The sequence below is a fragment of the Trematosphaeria pertusa genome (genome assembly GCF_010094035.1).
Source record: "Trematosphaeria pertusa strain CBS 122368 unplaced genomic scaffold BU26scaffold_6, whole genome shotgun sequence".
In the NCBI taxonomy this organism is placed as follows: Eukaryota; Fungi; Ascomycota; class Dothideomycetes; order Pleosporales; family Trematosphaeriaceae; genus Trematosphaeria; species Trematosphaeria pertusa.
The window spans coordinates 838,184-860,936 of NW_022987217.1; the positions used below are offsets into that span (position 1 = coordinate 838,184).

The 22,753-nt window shown below is 53.0% G+C and overlaps 8 protein-coding genes across 8 annotated transcripts; 4 read left to right on the forward strand and 4 right to left on the reverse strand.

Annotated features, from left to right (window-relative positions):
• Positions 1–649: 649 nt before the first annotated feature.
• Positions 650–1,748, reverse strand: BU26DRAFT_593304 (uncharacterized protein; the record flags this gene model as incomplete). Its single annotated transcript, XM_033834871.1, has 3 exons — positions 1,377–1,748; positions 855–1,285; positions 650–777 (listed from the first exon to the last, which is right to left on the reverse strand). Exons 1-3 carry the CDS (start codon positions 1,619–1,621, stop codon positions 650–652), a joined length of 804 nt encoding a protein of 267 aa, XP_033684863.1. The 5' UTR covers positions 1,622–1,748.
• A 709-nt stretch (positions 1,749–2,457) lies between these two features.
• Positions 2,458–3,236, forward strand: BU26DRAFT_518384 (uncharacterized protein). Its single transcript, XM_033828798.1, has 2 exons — positions 2,458–2,804; positions 2,860–3,236. The coding sequence occupies exons 1-2, from the start codon at positions 2,471–2,473 to the stop codon at positions 3,180–3,182; spliced, it is 657 nt and encodes a 218-aa protein (XP_033684864.1). The 5' UTR covers positions 2,458–2,470; the 3' UTR covers positions 3,183–3,236.
• Positions 3,237–4,791: 1,555 nt separating this feature from the next.
• Positions 4,792–6,270, forward strand: BU26DRAFT_482610 (uncharacterized protein; the record flags this gene model as incomplete). Its single annotated transcript, XM_033825775.1, has 4 exons — positions 4,792–5,773; positions 5,828–5,896; positions 5,956–6,095; positions 6,151–6,270. 4 exons carry the CDS (start codon positions 4,792–4,794, stop codon positions 6,268–6,270), a joined length of 1,311 nt encoding a protein of 436 aa, XP_033684865.1.
• Positions 6,271–6,495: 225 nt separating this feature from the next.
• On the reverse strand, positions 6,496–8,785 carry BU26DRAFT_604165 (MFS general substrate transporter). Its single transcript, XM_033835500.1, has 7 exons — positions 8,313–8,785; positions 8,192–8,256; positions 7,846–8,137; positions 7,632–7,783; positions 7,395–7,582; positions 7,264–7,346; positions 6,496–7,213 (listed from the first exon to the last, which is right to left on the reverse strand). The coding sequence occupies exons 1-7, from the start codon at positions 8,465–8,467 to the stop codon at positions 6,622–6,624; spliced, it is 1,527 nt and encodes a 508-aa protein (XP_033684866.1). The 5' UTR covers positions 8,468–8,785; the 3' UTR covers positions 6,496–6,621.
• Positions 8,786–9,169: 384 nt separating this feature from the next.
• On the forward strand, positions 9,170–10,396 carry BU26DRAFT_539928 (nucleotide-binding domain-containing protein; the record flags this gene model as incomplete). The annotated part of the gene is made up of 4 exons (XM_033831529.1): positions 9,170–9,253; positions 9,319–10,036; positions 10,084–10,310; positions 10,381–10,396. Exons 1-4 carry the CDS (start codon positions 9,225–9,227, stop codon positions 10,394–10,396), a joined length of 990 nt encoding a protein of 329 aa, XP_033684867.1. The 5' UTR covers positions 9,170–9,224.
• Positions 10,397–10,959: 563 nt separating this feature from the next.
• On the forward strand, positions 10,960–12,956 carry BU26DRAFT_379539 (uncharacterized protein; the record flags this gene model as incomplete). Its single annotated transcript, XM_033822559.1, has 3 exons — positions 10,960–12,033; positions 12,196–12,245; positions 12,293–12,956. Coding segments are annotated over 3 exons (1,788 nt in total), but the record flags the coding sequence as incomplete, so codon positions are not given.
• Positions 12,957–13,955: 999 nt separating this feature from the next.
• Positions 13,956–17,248, reverse strand: BU26DRAFT_504296 (uncharacterized protein; the record flags this gene model as incomplete). Its single annotated transcript, XM_033826762.1, has 8 exons — positions 13,956–14,406; positions 14,493–14,683; positions 14,773–15,210; positions 15,393–15,736; positions 15,807–16,293; positions 16,473–16,512; positions 16,594–17,079; positions 17,136–17,248. 8 exons carry the CDS (start codon positions 17,246–17,248, stop codon positions 13,956–13,958), a joined length of 2,550 nt encoding a protein of 849 aa, XP_033684869.1.
• Positions 17,249–17,394: 146 nt separating this feature from the next.
• Positions 17,395–22,692, reverse strand: BU26DRAFT_482622 (Pentafunctional AroM protein). Its single transcript, XM_033825776.1, has 3 exons — positions 21,931–22,692; positions 17,683–21,879; positions 17,395–17,629 (listed from the first exon to the last, which is right to left on the reverse strand). Exons 1-3 carry the CDS (start codon positions 22,531–22,533, stop codon positions 17,609–17,611), a joined length of 4,821 nt encoding a protein of 1,606 aa, XP_033684870.1. The 5' UTR covers positions 22,534–22,692; the 3' UTR covers positions 17,395–17,608.
• Between the last annotated feature and the right edge of the window lie 61 nt (positions 22,693–22,753).

The following is a 22,753-nucleotide window of genomic DNA, read 5'->3' on the forward strand; positions in this document are numbered from 1 at the left end:
TACAAGAGTTTCAGTTATGGACCTCTGGCGGCCACAAAAAAAAAAAAAAAAAAACCCGGTTCCAAGAAGTTGTTAAATCCAAGCACGCAATTTCCTCGCTGATAGATGATAGGCCTCGATCTCACTTAATCATATCTTATCAACATATATTATGGCGTACCTGTGCTGCTTGCTCGGGAAATGACGGGCGCACACCCTTTCGGATCAATCTACCAACGCGAATTGAACGCGACTTGACAGGCCCTTGAGTGAGTCTACGGCGGGTAGTGTATGATCCCACGCTTTGTTGGCTTAGAAACTTCATTCTGTTAGAGTAACGAGTGGCAGTCAGGCCATTCTATTCGTGCGGCTTGTAATTTGAACGTAAGCGTACCATTCAATGGTATCAATAGGTAGTATTGGGGTCTGTTCCCCCCCCCCCCCCCCCCCCCACATTCGGGTTTACCACCCTAGTTCAGGAACACTATGATCGCGATAGACTGACCGCCTTGTCTGTGATAGGATGGCCGAGACTGTTGAGGATAGCACGGTAATCCGCACTGTAAGCACCTAGCCAATTCAGCTCGCCTATGTCTCCTTCCATTTTTTGTTTGTTTTCATCCTCATCCCAATCGTCTCATCTGCACACTGTGATCTTCTTTCGCGAATCTCATATAGAGGAAGACACCCAGCGGCCTGTGACGACCACTCCTTGGCTCTGACACTCTTGTCTCGTACCAAGGATCACTACCGATGCGACGGATAGGCATGCCATTCTAATATCTTGGCTGTCGTGATCTGGGGAGTCTTTTCCAATCCTCAAATTTTGCTCCAAATGGTAGGACACCACGGTGATTTCCCCATCTCGACCATACAAATGAACGCGAGGTCGGCAGCGAGCGATTTGGAGGCACAGAACATGGCCCTGGTTGCTGACTGGTGGCATCCAGAGCTACGGAAAAGGTTATTCTTGGGCCTGCTACTAGGAGCGCCTTCTCCAATCATCTTTTTCCTCCAACTGTATGCCCTAGCTTCGGCGGTCGAAGAAGGAAAGGCTCTCGATGGTGGCGTGGTTGGGAGCCTCTTCATTGTACTGGCCGTATTCGAAGACTTTATTCTTGTTGTCGGACTTGCGGGTCCCTTCTGCGGCTTGTTCGGCGCCTGGGTCGAACTGAAGCCCCGTAACCACTGCATCAGTTGCCTAATCCTACTCCCTTCGGCGGGCCTAGCAGTGGCATATGTGTTCATGATCACGGGCGATGAGGAGCCGGGACACAAGCTTGTGGACCTATTCAAAGCTGGCGAGCTGCCAGAGTACATATGCTACAGCTTCGTGGCTGCTATCGTCTCGACCATCCGGTTTTTTCTCCTATTGATTCTCGGATTTTGGGACACACCAGTCGGGAAATGTCTTGGATTTTGGGAAATGATTGCCTGGGAATGTGTTGGATTTTGAAAGACTCATTGCGCCCGCACGACGAAAGCAACGAGATCTAGGGAAACGACCACCGAGCCCGCGGGAACGGCCCGGCCCGCAGCCTGAGACGAGGTCGACGAGAATGTTCCCAACTCTGACGTCGACAAAGAGCAACTGTCCAGGCCCATAGAAGCCACGAGGAAACCCGTCCACAACAGTTCCCATCAGGTGGATGCCGCAGCCGATGCCAACAAGGATGAGCGGCAGGCTGCTCAAGAGCCCCCGAGATCTCCCCAGGCTTCACTAGCCTCAAGCGACCACATGGAAGGTTAGGAAGCTCAGGATTGATCGCGTACTCGAGACTTGGGTACATCATGTCAGCCAAGCCAGCGGAGCCAGCGCCAGTCGATCGGCCAGCGAAGGATTTCTTGTGTAGGGGGTGGAGGGGCTAGGCGCGTTAACGAGCTAGCGCAGCCAGGGCCTGTGAATTGCCTCTGCCGTTAACAAGCCAGCGCAGCTTACCGTTAACCAGCCAGCGGAGCCAGCGCAGCCTACCGTTAACAAGCCAGCAGATCCAGCGCCTACGAGTAATAGAGGTAGGATATAATCCTACTAGGGGGAGACCCCCTAGGACCCCCCTTTCCTGCGGAGCTTGGTCCTGCGGAGCTTGTTCGCACAGAGTAGAGAAAGAGAAGAGTTTTATAGAAAAGGAGCACTACGGAGCGGGATATCTTCAACCCGTAAGGAGGCCGTAGGGGGGCCCGTGAGGAGGCCCGTGAGATAAAAAAGGTGCGCTGCACGGACAAAAAGCGTTAACTTTGCACGGCGACGGCAAGGTATACAGAAGGCGGAAAATATACGGAGTAGTAAATAAAGTTAGAGGCGGATTTGACGGTTGTAACGGTGGTATTTTAAGGCCTTCGGCCAAGGTAGGAGGGGAGACCGATCTACTCAAATTATAAGATAGATTGCTAAGCACTTACCTACGAACGGCCCGGGCGCCAGTGCGGACTCATTCTTCCCTTGAGCCAAGTTCGTGACTCTTCGATCAGCAATCGACAGTATATAAGTGACATGTTGCCTACTTTCTTTCTTACCAAGCGTGCACCCCTTAAATCGAGTTCGTGGTGCGCTCTATTACAACATCAACAAACTTCCAGCTTTGAATCCCCGACAGACATGCAAGAAGCTCCACAAACCGCAGACCCTGCCGGCTCAGGAGAGCCTCCCCAGCCACAGCGCGACGAGCATACCCCCGAAACAGACCCCGATCCCGGCCGGCTCGTTTGCAAATGCAAACGCAACACGCCGGAGGACAAGCCAACTTGGAAGAGACCGGCTCGCCGCTTGTGCTCAGAATGTCCCGAGTTATCAGACGAGGAAAGGAAATTCTGCGCCAAGATAATTCGTAAGTCTCTCCAAAAAAGCGCGCAGATAGCCTGTCCGCTAACGCAGAAACATAGACGATTACAAAGAGCGACAAAACGAGAAAGATAAAGACAAGCTCATCTCTATCGACATCCTCAATGAGAAATTCGCGTGCAAAGCATGCCTCGAGATACGAAATCCGCCCGGCGCGCCAGACGTACGAGAGCGAACCAATGACGGTAAGGAGATTTTCTCCAAGGGGTTCCGACTCGAGCCACACATGCCCCGCCGCTGGTATCCAAAAGAGATTATGTACGCGCTGAATGTACTCAACGATCAGTTGACGTATGATAAACATCCTTTGGAGGATGGACATATTTCGAAGAGAGACATAGAGACTGCGGAGAAGCTGCTATGATATGTTAGAGGTTCTTCGGGGAGCTTTGGAATGAGCGGTTTACTTAGAGATGGCGAATTGAACACTCTCTTCACTTTTTGTGTCGCTGTTCCATCTTTGCGATAACGTCGGAGTAGGTGGGTTGGGGCCTTGAAGAGGGACCCTTCGCAGTTGTATGGCTGCTGCAGCGCCTCTACTCAGCTTGTTCTGTGTTTCCATAACTGCCCGGGCTACGATCTTAACTAATCTCGAAACCCTGTGTTTGATGGCAGGACAATGTTAGGTTTTAATAACGGGTTTGCGGGCGGGAAAACGCCGTTTCCGCAGCTCAGTACGAAGTTTCGCGGATTGGATATTGCGATGGAATGAAGAAAAAGCGGGAGGAGTTTGAGGATGGAGTGAACGTGACGTGTATAGCTCAGGAAGGAGTCATACTCGTTCGACTCAGACATCCGTTAAAGACTCATCCGCGTGCATCACCACGAGACTCAAGAATCGCAAAAAACACCAGATTTCAAAGTTCTCGCCTGTTGCGGACAAAGACTTTCGAACTTCCTGATAAATGGCCGCTACGAATATCGACGGCGGTTGTCCGGCAACATCGGGGAAGGACTGCCCGAGTTCCAGATACTCGAAAAAATCGCGTGCATCTGGAATACATGAGAAGGCCGTGTCCTCTTGAGCAGAATCACGCTTGGCTGAAGGTGTTGTGAGGTATAGAAGACCTGGAGGTGTTGTGGATGTCTTCGGTCCCACGAGACCACGCTAATGCAGAGTCGGCCTAGCGTTCTTTTCTGACACTTCCCGCTCAGCCTCACCCCCTTACCACCTCCAACGGCCATCGCCGCACATCACGAGCCACGACCCTTCATTAATTCATCCTCGCAAGGGGCTCACTATCCCACCCAATCACCTCCCTAGCCATCGAGGCGTGTCTTCCATCACATACCGTTTGAGCTCCTCGTATTCGTCCGCAACATGTAACGCCAAGGCCAGCATCGGGGATTTTCTACCCTATTAGCGTGCAGGAGAGACGAGACCTTACATCAGTAGACGTTCGATCGCAATCTTCTACGGACTTTCAAGGCAGCTGTCCAGACAGCTGGTACGCCCCGTATCGAATGCGAAAAAGAAAACGAGATCTTCTACGAGGGGGTGGGGCAACGATGGAAGGTCGAAGGATTCTTGGTATACGGACTTCTCAGGCAGCTCTCAGGTTCTCGCTGTTTCTTCCTTGTCTCTTGCATCGGACTTGGGGTCTATCATGAAGAATACGAAGGGCTGCTTGAGGTACATGTAGGGTGCGTTTCGCCGCGTTGACTAGCCTGCACTCTTTTAGCTTTTCTACGCTCATTCAGTTTGAATTCAGTCCGTTCTTTTGCATCTATACTCTCGCCGGTCGTTTAATTTCTGTCCATAATGTCGCTGCGCGGTTGCTTGAAGTGGGCTATCCCATTTCTTCTATTCAATGCCAACTATGTGGTGGCTACCGAGCTGGTGCCCATACGACCGTCTGGTGGACGACTCAGCAAACGTCAAGAGCCTTCGGGAATGGATTTGAGGAGCGAGGAGACCTTCATGTGGGGTGATGGTAACGACCCGCAGCCGAGCGCATGCTTAGTCTTGACTGATGGAACTACAAGGAAATTCGAACGCCGCTATCGCCACCCTAACGCTCTATATGCCAGGCGAAACGGAGAACGTCCTCTCCATGGAGAAGTTCGACGGCATGCTCGCTTCCGTCGAGTGCAAGAACGACAGCATCGCCATGACCTTTGAAGACGATGCGACTTTCGCCTACGCACAGCGCGTGTGGGATTGGGTCAACGGCGCAGACAACCACAGCTTTGTGATGGTGGCCGGCCCAGGAGACTGCGGCAACAACACCAACAGGATGCCTTTCGTCATCACGGCGCTTCAGTACGACGAAGCAGCCAACAAGGCTACTCTTGCAGCAACCCAGAGTGATTGGATCACTGTTTCCCACAGTTACGATCTTGTTGTCGGCTCTGTCGCGCAAACACCCGGAGACCTTCGGGCACGAGACATATCGAAGACTTCGTCCATCGACTTCAACCACGACCTCACAGGCTCGTTCGCCCTCGGCATCGGCAACCTTGAAGCCCGCGTCGCATGCCTGAACTGTAGCACCGCGGGTCAGTTCGACATGGAATTCAAGATCTCTCAAAAGTTCTTCGTCCCAACCGGAGCATCTATGAAATTCTCCCCCAAGGGCGTCTCCGCTATCGCGCAACTCAAACTCTCGGGTAGTGGAACCATTACCGACTCTCTTACTAAGACCTTCGACATCCTCTCCATCCCCATCAGCGGCATCAAGATCCCCGGCGTGCTGGATCTTGGGCCTTTTTTGACGATTGCTATTGGCGCGGAGCTGTCGGCGATTAGTCTTACCGCGGGCGTGACTTCGGGAGCTACGGGAGCGCTGAGCGATGACGCGATTGTGGAGATGAATCTGCTGGACCCGACGGAAAATAAGTTCTCTGGATGGATGCCCACGATTGATATCCTGGACGTCACGGTTGATGCGTCGATCAGCGGAGGCGTTGCAGTATTTCTGCAGCCGAGTCTGGAATTGAAGGCTGAAGCGCTTGGTACGTATTGGTGCCCTCTTAGACTAAGAGCGGTCCAAGCTGACGAGTGCACAGGCAAGGGCTTCGAGATCGGTCTGAACATGAAGATTCCCAACATCAATGCTAAGCTCACAGCGATCGCATGTAAGTGTCCCCTAATGCGCCACTTTGCAATTCCTTCCAACGTATTAACACATCGGCAGCCCAATCCGGCGCTTGTCCCAAATCGGACCCTAAGACGACGCTCGGTGTAAAGATCGGCACGAACATTGGCGCTGCTCTCAACATCAAGGCTCTAAAGAGTGGTGACGAGTCGGACCCACTGTTCACGTTACAACTCGCGGTAAGCCGGCCTCGTGTCCCTTCATGCTATACATTGCTGATGCGTCGTGATACAGGCTCTCGACAAGCCCATCGCAGAGGTCTGCTTCCCCTTCGGACCTGAGGTCGGCAGTGGCAATTTGACGGCGAGGTGGATAGGCCATCCTCATAAACGCCTGCCCGCTCCCTTGTACTGAAAGAGCGCTCATCGCACATGCGAATCTTGTTTTGATAGCCTTTTCGGAGATCTAGTTCCTCTAGAGTAGATTTGGAGGATAGACAGTGGAAGACAAGGGGCTACAGTGATGCCGAACGGAAGTCCCAAGCCGCCCACCTGCTCAATAGAACTTTCTCTCGACGAGCTTTTGAATTGTCTCGATCGTTGTATGGACTGAAGGACTCCAGGGGTGTTTCAGCCTCGTGCATGTTCCGAGGCGTACTCAGCCTCACTAGCGGTCCATGCGTCACCCTGATCGTGGGTTGCCTTCATTGCGAAATGCAGCATGCCACCTACCAACCCCACCCTTTTCTGGCACCTGTCGCCTCGATCACGTCGAATACCTAAACAACGGACTATCATCCCCCATCTCAGCTAACTGCGCATCCGTATATTTTTCCCTCACCTCTTCCACTGGAATCTTCGTCCTCTTCGCATTAATCCTTTTCAGAATGAAGAAATACATAGCCGGCCAAACGATACCAAAGACACCCAGCATGGAAATACTAATACCGAAGCCGACGGGGTAGCGCGGTGATTGACTCGCAATATATATGTTAGAGCCAACAATTCCGCCAAGCTGCGAGAAGGCGATCATGGCGCCGATGCCGACGGAGCGTTTCATGGTGCCGGCGAGATTCAGTGCCGTCCAGGCAGTCACGGCGGGAGAGATCGGGTAGAGACCGCCGATAGCGAAGAAGACTCCGAAGAGTGTTACACCAGGTAGTTGCTTGTACCGCACACTGACGATTATAATAATGAATCCGATCATAGCGAGGAGGTTGGGGAGGAGGACAGAGAGCATGCGCTGCTTGTAGCGGTCTGCTGCCCAGCCGGAGAAGACGGTGACGACGCAGGCGAACAGATAGGGTGGGACGGTCATGGCTTGAGCGTTGGCGGCGGAGTATCCGAGATTTTTAATGCTGTGGAAATATTAGCTGGATTCGAGGAGGGAAGGGATGTGTTCGTTCACATAGTAGGGAGGACGAAGGAGACGCCATAGACTACAACGCAGAGGGTAAACTCTATGAGGACACATGCATAGACATGGAAGGACTGCCAACCAATCAGCACACTCCACATTGCACAATTGATAACACGTACCTTAAAGACCTGATGGGCAGCGGTCCACGAAAACTCCTCTTTCTCTGCAATCCCAGACTCGCCACCAGCCGAGAACTTATGGCGAAGAATTAGAAAGCGCTTCTCCTCTGCCGTGAGCCACAAGACCTTTGATGGAGTGTCGTGTATGATGAAGAAAGCGGCGATTGCGAGGACGGCTGAGAAGGCACCTGGAAGGTGTAAGCAGTGGTCATACGCTAAGGATATGAGGCATCGAACCTTCAAGGCAGTAGATCCAGCGCCATCCTCTGTAACCCCATGTACCATCAAGCTGTCCAATCGCATATGCAAGGAGGCCGGAGAAGCCACCAGCGGCCGAGGCCCCCGTGTAAAAGATTGTCATGCGCGTATGGACTTCGTGAGGCGAGTACCTTTGAGGAGGTCAGCATCACCTATCGGACGGCGCGATCAGCGCACGAAGGTTCTCACATACCATGTTGTAAGTACCGCCGAACACCCCGGAAACACACCAGCCTCAACCGCCCCAAGTAGCACGCGGAAAGCCGTCCAGCCCGCGAAGGTGCTCTGCAAAGAAGCGCAAATCAGGATAATCGAGACCGAAAGCATCATCGTAGGCAGCCAGATCCGCGGCCCCAGCTTTTGCAGTGCGATATTCGCCGGCACTGCACCCAGAGAGTACGTGACGAAGAAGACAGACAGTGCGGTATTCCATTGCTGCCCAGACATGCCCATATCTTCGAGCGCGCCGAATAGTTTCGCATTTCCTGAGAGTCGCGTAAATGGCGATTGTCACATACTTATGGCTGGGGTCGATTTACCAACGTTTGTTCGGTCAACGTAGGACATGAGGTACAGAATGATCAATTGCGGCAGCACGCGAACGCTATTTGGACGCCGTCAACATTAGTTTTCCATTTATACCTATGAGTGAGTGCTTACTCGATCTTGCGAGCCAGTTTCTTCATCTTGTCTCCCGTGATGACCTCGCACAGCCCAAGGTATTCGTCATATTCGGGTAACGCTGTGACGGACGTTTCGGGATTCGTATACTTCTCAGAGAGAGGGTTTGACGCGGTCTTCTCCATGTCGGTCATGGTTGCAGTCGCTCACAGGGATAAGTCGAATGCGTGCTATGCGGTAAATAAAGGGAGAATCCGGATGCAGAAACGCCTAGGACATGCGAGGATTATAAGAGTGGTCAGGCCTCAGCAAGTTATACCTGAAAGCCAACCCATGGTGGAGTGTCTATCTCAGCGCCCTCGCTTCTGAATCGCTGATAACAGAGATACCATTCTAGCCACCTGGATACTTGTTTCCTGGGGGTGGAGAAGGGGTAATAGGGCGGCACGTGATGGAGATCGGCTCGCAAATTTGCTGGGCCGAGTTAGCGCGTGAAAAGCGGGTCCGGGTAGTTGATCAGAATTTCCTCTCCAGGCCTAGTCCCGTAGCCATCCGTATCCTCACCGATAGTCCGGGCGTCCCCTAGTGGTCGATACGTTTGGGCAAACATGCTTCCACATCGGATAGATGTCAAAATTCCTAATGAGGAAATGATGGAGGTCGAGAACCCATTAGTTGCCCCGCAACTGAAAGGGAAAAACGGAGACCGTCGGAAAGACCCCTCTGTGTCGGCTGATGCCGCCGAGGATCGTTGTTTTAAACACTGAACTTTTGTGAAATATATCCACCTCCAACTTTCCGCTACAACGGTCCACTTGAAGTAGCAAAGGCCTCGGAATTTGCCGAGAGTGCCCGCTATACACCGTTTCGCTCAATATATCAGGAGGCTCCACCGTAGCTTCGGCACTGTCCATCCTCGAGGAGCTGATCCCGAGTATTGGATGAGACAAGATGGCTCGAATTACAATCGTGGGCTCCGGGTAAAATAATTTTTTTTTTGGATTCGTCGGCATCGTGAGTGGCGAAGCTAACAGTGTATTGATAGAATCACCGGAATGGCGATAGCTAGCCTGCTGTCGCGGAATCACGAAGTTACGATCGTTGCGAAGAATCTGCCGGGAGACGAATTGAGCAAAGAATGGGCGAGTCCATGGGCCGGCGCAGTGTTTCTCGGTCTTGACGGCTCCAATCCTTGGGAACAGAAGATGCAGCTCGACTCCTTCGCAGTTCTTTGGTCGCTTGCTGTCTCCAATCCGGCATCGAGCATTAGACGTATCGAGATGAACGATTTCCACGATGATAAGACGATCGATCAGATATGGTACAATGGTAAGATGCCTCAATTTCGGGTCATGCGACAGGATGAGCTCCCCAAGGGCGTCAGACTCGGCATGAGCTACAAGACTGTCGTCTTGACCCCGAAGGTCTTTCTTCCTTGGCTAAGAAAGAGGTTGGAAGACACCGGCGTCGTATTCAAACGTGTGCACCTTGACTCGCTTGCTGAGGTCAAGACGCAAGGCCATGACATCGTCGTCAACGCCACCGGTTTTGGACCGAAGTTCCTGGAAGATATCAGAGATCAGGAGGTACAACTGGTTCGCGGCCAGACTGTACATGTGAAGAGTAACTACAACAAGATCTACATGCGCCATGGGAAGGACTATACCTATGCAATCTCCAGGCTGGATGGAACTTGCGTCCTGGGTGGTATAAAACAGTACGGGCAAACGTGTCCCGAAGTAGATATGGACCTGCAACAAGACGTGAGTATTCGTGCCGAGCTTCTATCTGCATGCTGATGGCGGTGCAGATTGTACGGCGCGTCCACGAGGACCTGCCTGAGGTCTTTCCGGCGAAGCTCTCCGATTACGAGATTGTCGGACATAACGCAGGCATCAGGCCAGCGCGAGCAACAGGACTGAGACTAGAGAAGGAGGTGATGAATGACGAGAAGGTCGTCCATGCGTACGGTGTTGCTGGCGGGGGTTATGTGTTTTCATTTGGCTTAGCTAGGGCGGCCCGCGACCTTGTCGATGAGTATGTATACCAGTTGCCATTGGCGGCAAAGCTGTAGACGTTTGGCTACAATGAGCTCTGTCGTTTGCAGATTGTGTAACCCCTGAGGCTGATGACTCGTATGCCTCGCCTTCGAGCTGCGATTTCTCCTTCCACCGTAGAAAATCCGACGCATTAATCTAGCCAGCCATAAAGAATCGGCAGCAAATGTTTTGAAGGATCTCGATGGCTTCAGGTCGGGATTCAGCGGAAAAACAGGAATAGGGAGGGAAGTACGCAGGTGGTAATGATGCTCCCGCTATGTATGATGAGGGCACGCAGACAGTCGAGGAGGACTTCAAGCGCGGAAGCATGAGGAAACTGGCGGCTGGAAAGGCTATCGAGGGACCCCAGGAGGCCAAATGCGCAAGCAAACCGAAGGTGGTCGGCCGGGCCCAACCGGCGAAGCAGAGCGCGATAACGCCCCGCACAGACCGAGGCTTCCAAAGTTTCCTTATCTCCACGTGACTTCATTCATGACGTAAGCTTCACGGCTAACCTCGGTTCCTGTCCCGCTTCTGCACTACTCCTTCGCAATCCAAGATGCCTCTGCACGATCATGTCTGCGCGCAATGGGTCGCTCGTTTTCAAGCCTTTCGTCCCCAAAGGGGTCTCTCAAACCCTCAAGCAAAAGAGAACCCGTCCACAGGTCCCCGATGACCAACGCAAGAGGGCCCGTCAAGCATGTGAAAGCTGTCGCCAAAAGAAGGACAAATGCGAAGGCGGCATTCCCTGCCATCGTTGCGCTCGAGAAAGCGTCGCATGCCGCTTGGAACCAAGCCCTCGTATGGCCAAGAGCGAGCGCACCGAGCGTCTCGAAAAGGTACTGAAACATGTGCTGGGGCTTCCATCACTAGACGACGAGGAACTTCGAGCCCTTTCCGACTCCATAGGTGCTCCGGACGGCTCCCAAGGCGACGAGAAAGAGCTAGGCACCGAGAATTCGCTTCTTACATTTTCACGCGAGCTTGAACAAAAGCTCGGAGATGCTCGGAAGGGTGATCACGAAGATGAAGATGAGGGCAAAAAAGACGAGGAAGGTGATGCGATTGCCACATTCTGTCGGAGTCCATCGCCTGTAGCCGCTATCGGAAACGCTATGCTAGACTCGGCTCTGGCGGCTCTGCCAGGAAGAGACGTGGCGGAGCATTTGGTTCACGTCTGCTTCAAATACGTCCAATGCAACAGTTTTTACGCCCACGAGAATTGGGTCCTCGAGCAGCTCCAACGCTGCTATGCAAACGCTTCCACCCTATCGGAGCGCGACATACCCACCATTGTGACGCTCATGATGATGATGGCTCTGGGATCACAGTTTACCTCTGATCTTTCCCTGGAAACCCTGGGTGCCGATTTCTACGAGCGGACGAAAAGCATACTACCCGAGCTAGTCAGCCGCTCCGATTTCGAGAGCGTTCGAGCCTGCCTCCTTCTAGCAACCTATCTCTTCCCGGTCAACCTTCCCGGACTTGCCTACACCTATCTCGGCCTAGCATTGCATATGGCCATGCGGAATAATATGCACAAAACTCTTCAAGACGAAATTGAAATCAGAGTCTGGTGGACTCTGTACACTTTTTATCAACGCGCTCGGATTTTTCATGGCCGCCCGAAGGCCCTCACGCACATGGATGTCGAGGTGCGCCGACCACGCCCGGTCCCAGAGCTTGAGCCAGCGGACGGCGTTTCAAACTTTCGCAACCAGGTACGTAGTTTGCGGTGAGAAGTCTAGCATGTCTTAGCCTTCGCTGCGGAAAACTCCTCCTAGAGACCTTCGGTAGGTAAAGACTAAGCTAGGCCATACTGGACTGTTAACATTTTTCCTCCTTGATTTAAGGATTTGCTAAGTGTATGGCCGCCTTTGTAGGTCGCTCTAATTGAGATTACTATTACGCTTGAAAGTGTTGCGGACGAAATGTAAGCCTGATATGCCCCAAGCAACTCTAATTGCTCACACTACGCAGCGCATCACTTCGGAAACATTGGAAAGCGGTGCACGTTGCCAATCTTCTCACGCTAAGACGAAAGCTCATCGATTTCATGGACGAGATGCCTAACTTAGCGCATCAAGACCAAGGCGCAGCTAATATAGCTCGACTTCGACTGGATATCCATGTCTACCTTCATTACTGGCACACCCGCCTATTCCTTGGTCGACCCTTCTTATTGAAGCACTCAACTTCAATTCCAACAGTCCACGGGATGGCTTCATCTCCGTCGGCGAAAAATCTGTCTGCTGGAGATCTACTGGCGCGGGACTCTGTGGATGCGGCCGTCAATATCATCCAGCTCTGCCAGATGATCCACGATAAGATTGGTCTTGCTATAGCCTCATACGCCACCGAATTCACATCCTGTCGAGCTGCGATGTTAGTCCTTGTAGCCAAGGGTATTACCGACAAGTCTACAGCACTGAGCGATTTATTAGCCCAAGGTCTGGCAATTATCCAGCAAATGTCCACTGGCCAAGGTCAGGCAAGCGCTGAAGCCCGCGTTATCGAAGCCTTACAGCGCGCCATCATGGGACTCCACAGAAGAAAGGCATGCCGTCCGGCTGGCTCTACAGCCCATTCGTCGGATGATCCACCATCATATGATAAGTTCAGGGAGTGGGAGGAGCTGTGGCAACGCTCTAGTATGCCTCCAAGCGAAGCGCCAACCCATAGCGCCGTTAGCCCCGCAGCACTTATTAACCACATCAACGTGCCTCAACCATCTCTTGACACCGGTTGGACACTGGCGCCTTCTCTTCTGAACGATTTTGGTGTTTGGGGCCAAGAACCGGACGATGTGTGGAGCACAATTTTGCACTTGGACGAGTTTAGTCTTATCTCTTGCGCTGACACTGTTTTCGAGCCTCCCGAGCCCTCTACTCACGATTGAACATGGCGTGATAAGATGGAACTGGAAGTCCTTTAGGGTACTATCCCTTCTGAGGTCGTCCATGCAACTGATAATAGAATACTGAGCCGAGTTTTCCTAACAATCCTGCCTGGAATGTCGCGGGTACATTGGGCTGCGAACCTGGGCTAGCCGAAAGTTCCTTTGGTAGCGCTCCACCGGTAGGGGTCGAGTTCCACCACGTTTCCCTGCAAAAGGGTCTTAGCGCGCGGCACTCTCTACACTCCCCCTGTGCATAGCCACGCAAGGGTTGCACGTGCCTACCGTTGGTCTTTTACAAGAGAAGAACATTTTGACTATGTGCACAGGGGGGCACTCCAGCTTGCACTTCCTCACGTGTGAAGGCTTTCCTCAACCTTTCCTCAACCTTCCGCTTTCACACATCGTACACACAATGGACGCCAAAGCTTCAAGAAAAGCATAATACCACCACCGAAGAATGTAGAGCAAAAGAAGCAGCGCTAGCAGAAACACCAGACACAGAAAGCCAAGCTGAGCTGCCGACGGTCCACATCGGCGGATGGCTGGAGACCTGCTGGTTTGGCTTTCAAGCCTGGGTCAAAGAGATTGAGTTCGGACCTGGATTTATCGTGAAAGAGTACGTCGCATTGCTCCCTGTTGAACCGGAAAGTCTTCCTAGTAGCTGACGGATTGACGTGAAGCTCACACCGTGACGTCGTCACCGGCGCAGACAGCGCATTCCGCGAGAAGGTCGAGAAGATAGGCCTAGGTGACATATCTATCAGCGACGCCGCCGTTACACGCCTTGGATCCGCTTGTCCCTCCCTCAAGTGCCTCTGCCTCGAAGGCGGCGTCCTTCTCACATGAATCTGCATCCATTCTACACTCCTCTCCTGCCCTGACGTAGCCTACATACCCATGACAGGCCATTGATGACGCCTCGGCTTCCTCAACCCACTTCGCTCCCCTCTCCACCGATCCTACGCGCGCACATCCTCCAAACTCCAAACTCCAAACGATCGATCTGCGACGCGCTATATCCAACGACCAGCAAGACTGACATAAGAAACTAGCCACAATTACAGTGCTGGAGAGCAGAGCGAACACATTGGAGGTGATGTTCAGCGTCCCACTACGCAATAAGAGAAGACGTTTAGGAATGGAAAGGAGAAGCGGGAGCGCATAACGGCGAAGAAAGCGCTTATGGGGGTGCTTGCTGAGGCGATGGTAGCTACAAGTATGGCGCGTATGATAGCGAGAGCGAGGAATCGTTGACGAAGAGCGAGTGGAGTGTGCTGATACATAGGAATTAGCGAGGGATAAGGGTGGCGGCTTATGGAGAAGGTGGGCACCCAAGCGTGTTCCTCAAGAGACGTGGCGCTTTCCATGACAGTAGATGTTGCAGTCGTTACAGTCGTTGCGTCGGCTGCGGGCGGCGCGATAGTTGACATGAAGATGGACACGAGGTCGGCTGCTTCGCTGTGAATTTTGTCCTGCGTTTCATCAGCTCAAACTCACAATATCGCACTAGAGAGAGAATTTCCCAGGATGGGGGAAAGCCAATGTAGACCTTCACGCTCACCCTTGCGTCCACAATACCACGACAATCCCACATGGCGCCCGATTCGACACCGCTAGTGCATTCGACTCCGTCAGCACTCGTATGTTTGCGCAATACTACACTGAGAGCGATGCACGTCCAGCGAGCGTCAGTGCGCAGGCGAGTCACAACCTGGAGCTTATCTTCGAGCGCATTCACACCGGAACCCGGAGCGACATGATCAAAATATACTATCGCCAGAACAGAGTCATCATTGCAAATGTTCCTTCCGATCTTCAAATCTCTGTCCTCCTGCGCCATTGCAACGACATTGCAGCAGAGTGCGCTCGTCAAGCAGAAGAAGCAAGAACCCACCGTCGCGCGACTCGTATAGTACTTGATCATGTGCACACTCTCTGTGGGGCATTTAGTCTTACTGTTATGACTGTCCGCTTCCGGCGCCTCGTGACTCTGACAGCGCTGACTCCTGGATGAGCAATCGAAGGTATAAGAACAAATTCTTCTCCTCCTTTCACTGCCATTTCCTACTTCAAATCTACATCACGAGTCTTCGCCATTTCAAGCGCTGATTGCGAAACTTTCGTCTTCTGAAGCTATCAAGCCGCCTTTACTGCAGTATCCAGCATTCTTTTCATTCTCACGGTCGATTCTGAGAAGCTCTCCCATCTCCAACTTGTCAAAAGTTCGTCAATCGGACTATTAGGCGCCTCAATGTCACCGCCCACGCCCTCAAAGCTACAGGCCGCGAAGGACTGGATGCGTGTCACCGAGCTCAGCCAACGTCGCACCAGAACAGCCAGGGCAGGCTCGCGAAGCAGTAAAGGAGCAGGAGTTACGGGAAGAACAGGCTCGAGTTTGGATGGAGGCCTATCGGAAGGACCAAGAACAGCAGGCAAAAGAGGAAGCGGAAGATACGGCAAAAAGAGAAGCAAAATATGCGCTGAAAAACACGCCGCCAAACTCCTGGCGGGAGGTATCTTCTGAGCTAAATGACGAGGAGAAAGCCCTTGGTGAGTCTTGCGTAATTGCGAAAGCCAAAAAGATCGGTGACTAACGTTTTCTGAAGTTGCGTACGAAAATGACTTCATGTACAACGACGCTGTGGGCCGCACGATCTACATGTACAAAGGCGCTGAGGGCCGCAGCATCTACCCGCGCAAAGGCATTGAGCGCTAGAATATTGAGGCTCTGGGTGTTGAGGACCGCGCTTGGGAGGGCCGCGATATGAACGGGCGTGCTTTTGCGGTCCGCGACGCTGAGGTCTACTTCCTCGAGGGTGACAGGCGAGGACGAGCTACCGCCTGTGTACAAGGCCGGCCTCAAGATGCGGAAGGGAGCCGGGGGATCAGGCGGTGACGTTTCCGAACCGCCGACAATGACGATCCCGAGGTGGGTTAGTAGCGTAAAAGCTGCTTTGGAAGAACTCAAATACTGAATGGAGATTGAATGGAATACTCGCGGTCGTCCTCCAAACTGGTAGCGCCCGCGCCTCTCTTGTGTGCGGTTTGCAGACTGCGCCCGTGCCGCAGGAGGTTGGGGTACCTGTAGAATCCTGTATGCTAAGAAAATGTATCTATCTGGCCTTAATCCATCTGCTCTCACACCGGGGATTCGGAATGCTAAGGATAGTTGCACGGGTGTCGCGCACTAGTAAGCCTCTCTAGTACATCTTATTACAAACGGCGCTCTGTCAGCTATAGGCGCGCTAATACACCTCGTACGAAGGCCGAATTGTCTAATCCTCGCGAGGGTGTTAAAAAACTAGTGAATTATATTCTTTGCTAAGACGTTAAGGATGCGAATACGTCCGGAGATACACATAGCACTGCTCAACGCTCCCACCTATCCTCATAACTCTCCTTAAACAGATCTCCCCCGCCCTCACCATCAGTATCCTCAATCCCTCGCCGCTCCTCGGCCTCTTCCTCTCCGTTTCCAAGCCTTCCTCCTTCAGCATCGACATCCATCCTCTCCACCCTCCGCTCACCTTCAGGGCTTGGGGACAGGCCAATAGTATGCGAGCTATCAGGCGTTGAAGACATAGTAGGACTCTCCTCGCGACCAATCGTATGCGAGCTATCAGACGCCGAAGAAGTATTAGGACCCTCCTCGCGACCAACTGTACACGAACTAGCTTCCGTCTGTGTCCGTCTTTTAGGATGGCCTATGGTGTGCGACGACCCAGTTAGAGCAGGGGAGAAACGAGCCGGAGAGCTTGGGGATACGGACGAGCGACCGAGAGTACGCGACGAAGTCGACCTGGTGTCTGACCTTTCATACGTGTACACGGTGTTGATGTAGGTCTCGGCGGCGATGTGGACTCTGATACTGTATTGGAAGTTAAGGGCTCATTATTAGCCGAATTCTCGCTATCTTGCTTATACTGTCCGAATTTGCGCTTGTTGTACATCGGAAGGCTTTCTAGAGAGCCCTCAGTATCTCGATCTTGATCTGACGTTTTGGTTTGATGGGGTGCAGATGGGCAGAAAGGAGGCATGGGGGTGGAGTTGTCAGTGGGGTATTTGGGTAGTGCGGAGGTTTTTGTGTGGTGAGGAGGGAAGCGGAAGGGCGGTAGAGGAGGGAATTTGTATGCCTTGGCACAAGACGTAGAGGTCCATGTCTCAAAGGGAAATTTCAGCTTCGACTAGATGTCTCTGGCAAAGGGTGGAAGACCGTAGGAAGCGCTGGTCGTCACAAGCCGGAGTAGAATGTTGTAGAAGCCTACGTCACAGAGTAGGACATGAGGAAGATTGTTTGTCTAACCTTACCGCGGATTTTGTCTACCTTTTCAGAGACCAGAAACATCAGACCCTATTCTCAGACAGGCACACTATACAACTCGCTGACTCTAATTCCCTTACGCGCCCATAACCGCATCCTATCATTAGATTAGCAACACGTAAAGCACGACAACAACGTCGGAGCACTCACCCTAGCGATCCGATACAGCGGCTTGATCCCTGTCCAATACTCAAACTGCCACACGCCCTGGCCTACCAGGACCTCCAACCCATTCACCGTCTTCCAACCAGCATCCATTGCCATACGAATCAGTGGCGTAACCGGCGGCTTATACGCCATCTCTAGTAATATCCTCTTTCCATCCGCCGGCAAACTACCAATAGGCACCTCACCACCCTCCTTCCTCTCTTTCTCTTCGTCCTTCGCTTTCTCGAAGAGCGCACAAAGAGTTTCGCGGATAGAAGAATCGATGGGCTGGTCCGCGGGGATGGTGCCGATCGCCAAGGTGGGTATCTTTTCGAGGTTCGCGATGTAGGACTGAGAAGGGATAACGCGGATGTCGTAGGTGGCGGGGAAGTCTTGGGCTAGCTTTTCCATTTTCTCGACGTTCCTGCCGAGGATATAGATGGGTGAGTATTGCATCTCGTGGAGCGCGAAGATGGCTGCGCGGGAGGTGCCGCCACCGCCGATAACGAGACCGGATTGCAGGCCTGCGCTTCCTTGGGCGCCAGCGTTGCGGAGTACGAGGACCATGCCGAGGTAGTCTGTGTTGCGACCGACGAGCTTGGTGACTTCTTGGCCGGTTGCAACGTCCACTTGGGCTTCGGGAACGATAGTGTTAAGCGCGCCAATGGCGTCGACTTCTTGGCCTACACTGTCGAGCAGGGGTCGAACAACCTGCTTCAGCGGAATGGTAACAGACGCGCCGCCAAAATCTGGGGAGCGAAGGATGCCTTTTATGTCATTAACATCCGTCGTTTCGTAGAGCCCATAAGAGTGCGGAAGTCCTGTCTCTCGGAACAAGGTGTTATGCATAGGTGGCGAGCGACTTTGCTGGACCGGGCTCCCGACGATGCAGAACTTCTTAGGTTGAATCTCGCCAATCAGTGCGAGGCCTCGGCGGATATCAGTGGCGGAGAGCTGACCGGGTGCAGTGGCAGAAGGGAGCAAAGGATGCGCGACTGGCGTCATGAAGTTGTTGAGAATCCTGCTGAGCTTGCCGTGTTCGCCCATGTTGATAGCGATGACAGGAATAGGATGCGAGCTCTCAGCCCAAGCTTTGAATTCTGCGAGCGCGAAATTGTCCTGCAGCGTCTTTGCCATGCCGACGAGCTTGATCACGTTTCCGTACTGGAGAGCGCGATTGTAGAATGGTATCCACGATCCGTTGCTCCATGAGAGTTGTCCTTGTGGGTCATGGTGAGAAGCGATGATGTTCGTGAAGCCTCTATTCTCCGAAACTTCGCGGAGGATCTCTTCGGGCATCGTCATCTCTAGATCAATAAACTCGACACCTAACCGCAGAGCCGTACGGTAGAGTTGCTGAGCTTCGTTATAAGCATCATCCGGGAATCTGCCGCCTTGTGCTTTCGTCCGTAGTGTAAATATTACCGGAATCGTTACCACGGTCCGCAGAAGAGCCAGCTGGTCAGTTACGAACTCAGGAGAGGGCATTTCGGGTGACTTTGGATCTTCCAACAGGTCGACTCGCAGCTCTACAGCATCGGCACCCACTATAATTTCCGGGAGCTTCTCGACCCATGGGAGTATCTGAGGCGCTGATAGGCAAACGAAGAACGACTGCTTCTTCTGCTTTAGCGTCTGAAGCGCCGCACTCTTTCCGGAGATGAGATCCAGGAACCGCTCAAAGTCTTGAAGCGTAGTTGCCAGACCGACGGAGTCAACGCTCTGACTATGGAATTGGTAGTTGCTGCATTCCAAGTACCACGGTTTCCGACGGAGCCACACACCCATCATGTCCTCGACGTAAGCAGGCCGCGTCTTGTCGACCTGGAGGAAGCTCATGACCTTCGCGATATCTCGGGAAACGAGCAGCACAATGCCACCGTCCTCCTGGTAGTCTTTGAAGACCTTGCGCGCCTTTGGGATTTCGACGATTCCGCCACCGCACGCGAAGATGTGCCCAGTCGGTCGCTCTTTCATGGTCTTGTGCAAAAGCTCCAATTCCTCGGCACGGAAGGCATCCCAGCCCTTGGTTCTGATGATTTCTGGTATGGTCATGCTGAGATGTTCTTCCAGCGCTGTATCGAGATCGACTAGAGGCCACCCTAGGATGCGAGCTGCCCAGCCGCCTGCGGTGGTCTTACCGGCGCCTCGCATACCGATGATGAAAATGGACTTTTCCCGCGTCTTGAGACCGTGATGGGTAATCTGCCGAACAAGCGGTGGCTCAACGCCACCAAGGTTAACCTTGAATAGCTGATGGAGATTGTCCCAGTAACCCGGCCAAGTTTTCCCTGTGCAGTCCTTTTCAAGGATCAGTACTGGTTCTGGTGCGACGAGAGCGAGAACTGCGAAGCTCATTGCCACACGGTGGTCATCGTAGCAGTGAATTCCATCTTTGCGCGCATCTAGCTGATAGCCTCGACCGTCAACCTCAATTCCATCATCGAATTGCCGACATGTGACACCGAACTTAGCAAGCTCATCTTCCATAGCTTGTATGCGGTTGCACTCTTTCACACGCTGGTTAGCGATGCCATATATCCGTGTGGTCGTGGTGGAGCCGTTCGAGGAAGCTACCGCAGCGAGCACGGATGCCGTGAGGAAAGCATCTGTCATCGGCTCCATGTCAACCTCTTTGACAGCTTTGAGACTACCTCTCCGAGGCCCTGTTACGGTCGTGGAGGTCTGTGTCTGCTCAACCTTGCAGCCCATCGGCTTCAAGACCTCAATTGCAAAGCGTGCGTCTCCTTGGAGGGATGCAGAGCCGATGTTCGGTACCGTGCATGTCGTTCCCGTAATGGCTGCAATAGCTAACGGGTAAGTGGCTGAGCTAGCATCGCTCTCTACGATGTATTCGGCTGGGTTGGTGTACGGCTTGCTCGGGATGTGGTAGGTGTTGGGTTCAGACTGTGACTCCTCAACCTGCACACCGAACATAGCCATCATGGCGATGGTCATGTCGATGTAGGGCTGCGAGATGGGCTTACCGCCCACGAGACGAAGGGTGACCGGCTTCTTCGAGTACGGTGCGCACATAAGGATAGAAGACACATATTGCGAGGATACGGTTGCTGCAAGCTCGATGTCACCGGTAAATTCGCGCTCACCAGAGCCAGCTCCAAAGCCGCCACAAGCCGATATCCGCAAGGGCAAGCTTCCCTCTTTTTCTTTGTAATGAACATCAATGCCCATTGATCGGAGGGACTTGACGAGTGGCGCAATCGGCCGCTCCTTCATCCGCGCATTGCCCGTCAAAACTGTTGATGTGATGTCTTCTGAGCGGCTTGCTAGAGCAGCTACGGAGGTTAAGAAGCGGGATGCCGTTCCTGCGTTGCCTAGATAGAGCTCGTCATCGGTGGCCTTCAGGTTCCCTCCATTTCCGGTGACAACCAATTCTTTTCCGTCGTTCTCCCACGAGAAGGTCGCTGCCTGCATTCTAGCCAGTGCGTCCAACATGACTTGCGTGTCATCTGAATGTAGCAGATTGCTGATTCGGCATGACCCGGAACCAAGCGCTGCCAGAACTAGCACTCGATTTGAGATACTTTTCGACCCAGGAGGCGTGCAGGTAACATTAGAATCTGACGGGATCCCGGGGTGAACTGATATGCTGGGCGAGAGAACGATCTTGATGTCCCGGTCCGCGACTGAGCTCGCCTTCTTCTCGTATGTTCTCCCGATCCCCGAGAGAAGGACGATCTTCTTCTGCTTACCCGCATTCTTCTTGTCGACGGCCATAATTTGGATGAGCTCGTTAACGGGACAATGCTTGTGCGCGGACCTTTTTCGTACGGTCTTGTCTGCCAGCGATGTCGGCAGACCATAGCTCGCGATGCACTTGCTCAAGCGAGCTACAGCGGACGGATCCAGCACTCCCAGGTATCTCGCCAGTTCCGCCTCTTTAACCATGCCTATTGCTACGCATTCCCCGTGCAGAATCTGAGGAGTCAGTATGGCCTCTATGGCATGGCCGATCGAATGTCCAAAATTCAGTAGGTTGCGTAGGCCGCCTTCTCGCTCGTCCGCTGACACTACCTCAGCCTTGACTCGCGCTGACCCGAGCACTATGCGCTTCAAAATTGAAGCTATGTTGGTGAAGTCGCGTCGGCCGCCTACCTGCTTCTCTTCGATCGCATGAAGTATCGTCTCGGCGTTGCCCTCGAGCGCGGTGAACTCGTCCTCGTCCCAAATGGCTGCGGTCTAGCACTCTCAGTCCACAGGATCATAACAGATGTTCCCAGCATTGCGTACCTTGACTACTTCAGCCATACCATTTATGATCTCCCTCTTAGGCAGCGACTCCAAGAATTGTAGATCAATGAATATCCTCTCCGGCTGCCAGAACGCTCCAACAAGGTTTTTGCCCGCTGGTGTGTCAATCGCCGTCTTTCCGCCAATCGACGAGTCGACCATAGCCAGCAGCGTCGTCGGCACCTGCACGAACTTGATCCCGCGCATATACGTCGCGGCTACAAAGCCAATCATGTCCCCGATTACGCCTCCGCCCAACGCTATTATGACAGTGTCCCTTGTGCATCCTTGCGACAGCAGCCAATCCTCTACTACGCCTTTTGTGGATCGCGATTTTGAATTCTCGCCGGGCGGTATCTGGTACGTGAGAAGCCGTGGAGCGGACGAAAGCACGGAAGCTTCTCGATTGAAGCTCTTCTCGAAGGAGGGTATGTAAAGTGGGCCGATGTTTGTGTCTGTGATGAGCACGTAGGTTGAAGAGGGGATGTTGGTGAGGAGGTCTCGAGCAACGTAGCTCCGCCATAGCCCGTAGTCTACTACAATTGAGTCCTTGCCCAAGATCTTGACCTTAGTAGGCTCGGCTGGGGCTCCGTTCGTGGCCATGTTGGCGGGGTCTGGTGCGAACTCCGAGGGGGAGGAGGCACTGAAGGCGGCAATCCAGTATCAATTGAAGGGGAGAGAGTCAATCCGTGCAATTGGTTACGAGTGAGGGTATTAAGGCCACATGTTGCTAAAAGGCGTCGTGGAGTGACTCAATCCGGCAAAATAATCTTTCGTGAACAAGGCGGTCAACACTAGCTTGCGCCACACGTCGAGGAGCCGA